At 35.2% G+C, this 7918-nt stretch overlaps 1 protein-coding gene across 1 annotated transcript; it reads left to right on the top strand.

Annotated features, from left to right (window-relative positions):
• The first annotated feature begins 612 nt into the window (after positions 1–612).
• LOC110898433 (serine/threonine protein phosphatase 2A 57 kDa regulatory subunit B' kappa isoform) lies at positions 613–3631 on the top strand. Its single transcript, XM_022145217.2, has 2 exons — positions 613–2370; positions 3137–3631. Exons 1-2 carry the CDS (start codon positions 1222–1224, stop codon positions 3485–3487), a joined length of 1500 nt encoding a protein of 499 aa, XP_022000909.1. The 5' UTR covers positions 613–1221; the 3' UTR covers positions 3488–3631.
• The last annotated feature ends 4287 nt before the right edge of the window (positions 3632–7918 follow it).

Below are 7918 nucleotides of genomic sequence, written 5' to 3'. Positions count from 1 at the left end.
AACCTCATAACTTTTAAGACATATAATAAGATGTATTGTAGTATCTCAAGAGAGAAGTCAAAACTTAGGGTGTAAGGGGCACTCCCCTAAGAGGGGAGTCCCCTCTCTTACGCACACCCAATCATGTTATGCCACGTCAACTCCCCTCTTAAACTCCCCTCGCACCCCAATTTGATGGCGGCACTCCCCTATTAGGTGACTTATTTTTTTATTCAAAAAAAAAAAGTAAAAGTTTTTGATTGGTTGAAAACAGGTTGGCCCCACCATGTCATCTCCCCCTCTTCGGTGAACAAGCCCCGAACAAACCCACCGATTTGGGTCCCCGCACCGACGGCGCCGGTATTCCCAGGCGGTGAATTGGGTCACCGCACGCACTCCCCGCGAGTGCCCCGATCACCCTTAGAAAATTATAACTGTTCTTTCATATATAAAAGTTTAAAATTTATATTTTTTCGTCATTTAAGGTAGTAATATATTAAAAAAAAAACTCTTAATAATATAATTTATTAAAAGGACAAATCCTTTAAGATATGGACGAAAATAGGATGATAATATACATATAGAGTTTATTTAATATTTAATAATAATAAAAACACTGATCTCATTTATCTGTCTCGGTTTTCTCCAAAAGCTCGCCCTTCCTCCTCTGCTTTTTCTTCTGTCTTTATAGAATCTTGAGCCCTTTGAATTTATTGTCTCTCCTTTCAATTTCCCCCCTTCTTCTTCTTCCTCCTCCTCCTTCTATGTCTTAACAGGAACAAAGTGTGTGCAATGTAACGTGATCTTCACCAAAGAATGCAATAGGATATTAATCAATGCTTTAAAAGTTAAAAAATTGAAGCTTTTTGGCTTCATGTGCTTTCAATTTTTTGTTTTTTTTGAAGATTTCACTCGTTTCTTGCTTTTCTCTCTCTTAACTTTACCATTTTTGTTAGAGAAACTGTAAAAAAATCTAGTTTTTTGATCAAACCTGACATGGGTTTGTTCAAGATCTGATTTTTTTTGTATTTAATTCTGTTGGGTAGATTGATGGTGTGGATCTTGTAGCTTTTGTGTCTAGATCTTGTGATTTCCTACACCTTTTCTTGATTTTTACCCTTAATTTCAAGAATTCACAATTGCATGTGGGATATTATGTTTCTTGAATTCTGGGCTTGTTTAAGTTGATCTTTTTAGGGTTCTTGAACAACAGTTAATTCCAAATTTGTTAAATATCTTACAATGTTGAAGCAGTTGCTCAACAAGCTTCCCAAAAGATCAATCAAGTCTGAATCTTTAGAAGACCCTTTAAGTGATCCCAACAACAATGGTGGAATTCAAAGAAGCACAAGCTTAAACAGTGCATCATCATCACCAAAAGTAGTACCAAATGCACCCAAAAGAACATCATCAGCAGTGTTCCCATCAAGTGTTATAGCTGGAATTGAACCCTTGTTACCCTTCAAAGATGCCCCAGCTTCAGAAAAGATGTCACTTTTCATCAGTAAGTTAAGTCTTTGCTGTATGGTTTTCGATTTCACTGATCCTAGCAAGAACACAGCCGAAAAAGATCTTAAACGGTTAACATTGATTGAGCTTCTTGATTTTGTTGCATCTGGGCCTCCTAGATTCTCTGAGCCTGCAATATTATCTTTATGTAAAATGTGTTCTGTTAATCTGTTTAGAGTGTTCCCCCCGAATTATCGATCTGCACGCGGGGGAGAGAACGAAGACGACGAGCCCTCGTTCGATCCAGCATGGCCTCATTTACAAATTGTGTATGATATATTGCTCAAGTTCGTGACATCGGCTTCTGTCGAAGCGAAAGTTGCGAAAAAGTATATAAATCATTCGTTTATATTACGAATGCTTGATCTTTTCGAATCCGAAGATCCTCGCGAACGCGAGAGTTTAAAGGCGATAATGCATAGGATTTACGGGAAGTTTATGGTGCATAGACCGTTTATTCGAAAGAGCATAAGTAACATATTTTACAGGTTTGTGTTTGAAACCGAACGGCACAATGGGATAGCGGAGTTGTTAGAGATATTCGGGAGTGTGATTACTGGATTTGCGTTACCTTTGAAAGAAGAACACAAGATCTTTCTTTGGAGGGCTTTGATTCCGCTTCATAAACCGAAGTCTTTAGGGGTTTATTTTCAGCAGTTGTCGTATTGTGTTACGCAGTTTATTGAAAAGGATCCGAAGCTAGCTAGTACGGTGATTAGGGGGTTGTTGAAGTACTGGCCGATTACTAATAGTCAGAAGGAAGTGATGTTTTTGGGAGAAGTCGAAGAGGTTCTCGAAACGATTAGTATGGGGGAGTTTCAAAGAGTGATGGTTCCTTTGTTTTGGCGGATCGGATGCTGCATCAACAGTTCACATTTTCAGGTATAAATAAAATAACAGTTTTGTAATTTGATTATTGGTGTTCTTTATACGGGTTCACATGTCAAATGAGTTATGTATTACATCATGTCAAATAGGTTAACTTAAAAGTTTTAACTAAAAAAGAAATGGGTTGACGGTTGACATCCCCTCTTCGCAGATAGAGGTGTCAATTTACACATGTTTACTTGTAAATGGGTTGCTTTGAGTTAACTTTTTAGCTAAAACGGGTCAAATGCGTTAAGTTAGAAGATTTTACTAGAAAGGAAACCGATTCAATACGTCAAACGGGTCAAATTTCGTCCGAAACGTATTTAAATGCAGAAATCTCCTAAATTGTTTATATTAAACAGATTTGTTTATTTCTGTAACAAGATAACCTTTTTGAGTTATATTTAAAGGGGTAACTTTTTAAAATCAATGAAAATGTTGTGGGTCAACACTCACCTAAAGGGCCTTTGTTATTGGGTATCCAGTTGTGTATGTAAGGTGTTCTTCCCTCTGCGAGGTTGAGGGTTCGAGTCTCAACGGAGACAAGGTGTAGAATTCTCTGTGTGTGTGTGTGTGGGGGGGGGGGGGGGGGGGGGGGTTGTCTGGAGTGACTTCAACCGGTTAAGCGTGTTTGAACCATTACCCAACGGGTTTCATAAAACATATAACGGAAGTGTTCGCTTATGGCTCAGTTAGAGCCATAAGCAAAGCTTATTCTTGCATACCCTTTTATGATATATCAATAAAGATGCTAACTTGACAATCTTAACGGAATCAGGTGGCAGAAAGGGCACTGCTTTTATGGAACAACGACCAGATCTTCAATCTAATCGGTCACAACCGACAAGTGATCTTACCCATCATCTTTCCAGCACTCGAAACCAATGTGCAGAATCACTGGAACCAATCGGTTCTTAACCTAACACTCAACGTCAGAAACGTGTTCACAGAGATGGATAACATGTTGTTTCTGGCCTGTCATGCGCATTTCGTGGAAGAACAAGAGAAACAGAGTTCTGCAACAGAGAAGAGGAAGGAGGCGTGGGCCCGCCTAGAGAACGCTGCAAGTCTTCGACCGATAACGATGAATACTACAGCAGTTCTGGTAATGATGCCACAACAAAGTTAACTTAATTTTAAGTATGCACCTTTTTTTTGTAAGTGGCAGCTGTTGTAACTTTTTTATTTTTTTTACTCACTGTTGTATGATGGAAAATTTGTACTTATGGATTATGGAAATTAAATTAACACCCTTTTGTCCTATTTCTTTTCATTACAAACTATAATTTATAATTAATTCTATTTTCTTAAATAACACACAAGCAGCCCGATGGAAGCTACAGGTTTGATTTGTCGGATTTTGGTTCAGTATGGCATGTTTACTCGCGTATCTTTACATGATTAGTGCCGGTTGAGGCCACTGGTCGAGTAAATTTGAGTATTCGATCACAGATGTTCGTATGGTGGTGTTGATATGTCTAAAGTTCAACATTGGATCTTTTACTTGGCCTTAACTAGGAACATTTCATGCTAGGGGAAGTCATATGAATGAGTGTAGTAACTAAATGTATTATCAATACAGTAATAATCGATTACTATTTTTAATATTTATGAATTAAACCCTTACAAAATAAAAAAACTTGACCAATACGAGATACTTGGGCCATTTTCACACAAAACACTGCATTTAGCCGGTGGCGCTCCCAACCAATAACACATTGACATGTGTCATAATGTACGCAAAACTTACTCACTTTTGCACCGATTAGACATTAGTGCAAAAGTCTGCTAGATGCGCTCACCACTAACACATTGACAATTTGACATGTCATAATTAATCCGTAAAGATGGCTTGTTTAATGTACTTTCGTATTTTTATTTTATGTACTTGTAATAGTTGATCATTTAAAAAGAAGTAAATGGTTATTTGGATGTCCTGAATGTTGGTCTAGCGGTCAAAAGACATGCCCTTTCTAGTGGATCAAAAGATTACCGCTTGGGCCAATTTTGAAGGACATCTGGGTGAAGGGATGAATTGAGGCTTTAATCCCGAGTTCGAACCTGACGGGGGACGAGGGTTTACGGATTCCACCCGTTTTCCACACATCAGAAAACACGGTCTCATTACGGTCGAAGAGTCGACCATGAACATAGTCTTATAAAAAGTTTAAATCATTATGACTGATCTATCATACTTTCCCTTATAAAAAGCTTTGTTATTCTCAACCTAAAAAACAACACGGTGGGGACAATTTGAGTCATGTCTAGTTTGAGTGGGTGTCAGATTGGGCCATGACTACATAAGTTGTCAAGTGTCCCATCCTGTTTAAAACATGGACCAAAAGACTTTTGTAGATTCTTAATATATACCTGTAGTTAGACCCGCACTGACGCGTGTACATTATAAACATCGAATGAATTAATCCAAACGCTTTATGATGCGTTAGCCTTATGAAATTTTCAAAGTTGAGGAGGTGTAAAAAAAGAGTAACACGGTGCAAGGAGTAAAAAGCAAAGTTTGAAACTTAAGGGGGTTGTGGCAGTAAAAATGGAGTAATAGTACAAGGGGTAAAGACACAAAGCTTAAAACTTGAGGGCGTGCTGGCGTAAAAAATGAAGTAATAGTTCAAGGGGTAATATATAAAGCTAACTTGAAGGGGTGGTGGCGAAATTCAAACTTGAGGGTTAGAATACGGCGCGCGACGGATGAAAACGTGTAGTAAGATAATCCACGATGCGTAAAGGCGCAACGTGTAAAAGACAATTTCAAAAAAGTGCAAAATACAATATGTAAAAGACAATTACAAAAAAAATGTAAAACACATAGGTAGACACGAAGTGTAAAACACAATGCTTAAGTCATTTCGTAAAACATAATGCAATGACATTTGCAAAAGTATGAGTAGTAGTCTAGGGGTTGCAATTGTAATTTTTTAAAGTTGACCGGATGTAAAGATGGAGTAATGGTGCAAGGGGTAAAAACACAAAGTCTAAAAAAGGCAAATTGTAAAAGCAGAGAGGCGGTGGCGGAAATGTGTAAAAGATGAGAGAGTGGTGGTGAAAATGTAAAAGTAGAGGAGTGATGACGTAAAAGTGTAAAAGCTGAAGGGGTGATGGTGCAAAAACAAAGTAGAGGGGTTGTGCTGGAAGAGTTTGAAATATGAGGATGTGGTTATGGAAATTTAAAGCAAAGAGGGTTGTGGTGTCAAAATATGAAAGTTGGGGTGTCGGTAGCGTAAAAGACTCCAACTTTGAGATAGTAGATAATATATATATTACTTTTCAACTAATTAGCCTTGGTTGCTTAAAGGAAAAGAAGCTGAATAGCCTTGGTGAAAGAGACCATATTTCTCCACAAAGTTTAGACCAATCATCAATATAGATACTTCTTGGATATTTCCATGGAAGTTCCTAACATGTGTGTATATATGGAGAATTATACAGAATTGTATGAATACGTGAGGTCTCATTTGGCCAAACCTCCTAAAAGTCGATCGATGAAATATGTCGTGTTAATTAAGGAGATGGTATTGATACACCCTCCTACTCTCTCTCTCTCTATATACACATATATGTGGTTCATATTACATAGTTGTATACCTTAAATCCGAAAAATTCCAAATTAGAGCAGTGAGTTTATGTGAATAAAATTACATGGTCGTGTAATGAAACGATTATATAATATACATGTGATAATAGCGTGTCTTGCATTTCAAAATTCTCAGTTCATACAATAAGTTACACGCATGTATGATTATAGTTACACAATCGTATGTTGATTATTATTATTATTTTTTTAGGTAAAGGGTTACCCCGGTGAATATTATACCAACAAAACCAAACAAAATAAGTGAGAAGCAAAGCACCCCTCGGTTCTCTCAAATGACATGCCACACGAGAGTATACAAGCGCAAACACAACGCAAACACAAACACACCAATCAAGTATGTTGATTATTTACACTTATTCTTCTAACAATTTAAACTATTTCCTTTTTATTAAAGCACACTCAAAAGTTATACATTGATCCCCCAAAACTATAAACTTTTTTTTTTTTTTTCAAATTTTATCATTTCAACACATCTAAACCATGATTTAATTGTTTCTTTTCAAACATGATTGATGGTCGTCTTAACAGTTCTTAATCAATTGTTCGGCCCCATGACTGATAGGAATGGGCTCGGTACTTGTCTAATTCAACTTATTAACCCAAATATACTTTTACTACTAGTATAATAAGTTTCAAATAGTTTTACAATTTTTATCCAATAGTTGTTATTTTTTTCTGTTAAATACTCCGGTAAAGGATCTAGAAAAAAAGTTAAAGGATAATGTTAGATAATTTTATTTTGTTAAGGGTAGCCGATACATAAACCGAAGAACAAATAAAAAAATTGTTGGAAATTTAGATATTATGAATGGATATTAATTTAGTGAGATTACTAGTCTAAGTACCCGTGTAATACACGGGTGGCTAAACAACAAATAAATTATATTTTGACACGTAAATACTTTGTTACAGCTTCGTTCGAATATTATGATGTATTTTAATTTACATAAACGTAAAGTTAGTACCACAGAATATTATGATCAATGATGCCTATAGATAAAACACGCGAATGTTGCGATGTTGAACAATGACATGTTTCTTACTTTTTCAAAACAATGAACATTGTTATCATATCAATTTGAATTTAAAATATAGAAAGAAAAAACAAATTCATGGTACAACTAATGTAAAAAAAGTGGATCCATGATGTGTATGTATGAAATATGATTTCCGGATGTTCAATATAAATTTAAAATATGTTACTCTAACAATTATGGTTGCTGGAGTTTCGTAACAAATAACTTCGAATACGTTTTAGACCAATTAAAAAAACAATCAGTTGTACCTTACTATATTTATAAATATATTTACAATTACTTGTAAAAATATTAAACATCTAATAAAAAAATTATATCCTAAAATAAACATAACAATATCTATTTAAATAGTTTGAGTAAAATATATAAAAGTAAATCTTTGTTACCAAAAATTACCGTCCATTTGAATGTTATTTTATTAAAGATTTACGGAAAATAAAAATAAGAATAACATTTAAGTAAAAAATCATCATTACAAATATATCATATCAAGTTCTGCAAAACCACCTTACCTTCTTCACAATCTTCAAGAAACATCATCGCCGGTACAAAGAATTAGTAAAGGTAACTTCCGACTTCATCTCCGATCAGTTGAAAGAAGATTGTTACTTTGATTTACCAAGTAAATTTATCATCCGTATTACAAAGAACTCACGAATTCTGTTTATTTCCAACAATTAATCAAGAATTGTATGTGAAATCAGAGTTAGGTTTTTGTTAAATTGAAAGCTCTGAAAGTTATATATATTTATGAAAGAGTATATGTATTGCATGTGTTTGAGTGTATATAATTTTGGTTAATACTTTGATTTGGTTGATAGATTGTGATCATATTGTTATGAAGAAAAATTGTTAGTTAATAATGTGATTGGGATGATTGAATAGATATGATTATCATTTTACATTTATGATC

This window comes from Helianthus annuus, chromosome 3 (assembly GCF_002127325.2).
Source record: "Helianthus annuus cultivar XRQ/B chromosome 3, HanXRQr2.0-SUNRISE, whole genome shotgun sequence".
Taxonomy (NCBI): Eukaryota; Viridiplantae; Streptophyta; class Magnoliopsida; order Asterales; family Asteraceae; genus Helianthus; species Helianthus annuus.
The sequence above is the reverse complement of the archived record's forward strand: the minus strand, read 5'-3'. Positions and strand labels throughout refer to the sequence as shown.

Bases quoted from the DNA above. Each gene is read 5' to 3' on its own strand.
- LOC110898433 (XM_022145217.2), top strand. From the start codon at position 1,222: ATGTTGAAGCAGTTGCTCAACAAGCTTCCCAAAAGATCAATCAAGTCT. The intron at 2,371-3,136 runs GTATAAATAAAA...TAACGGAATCAG, and splicing joins TCAACAGTTCACATTTTCAG to GTGGCAGAAAGGGCACTGCT.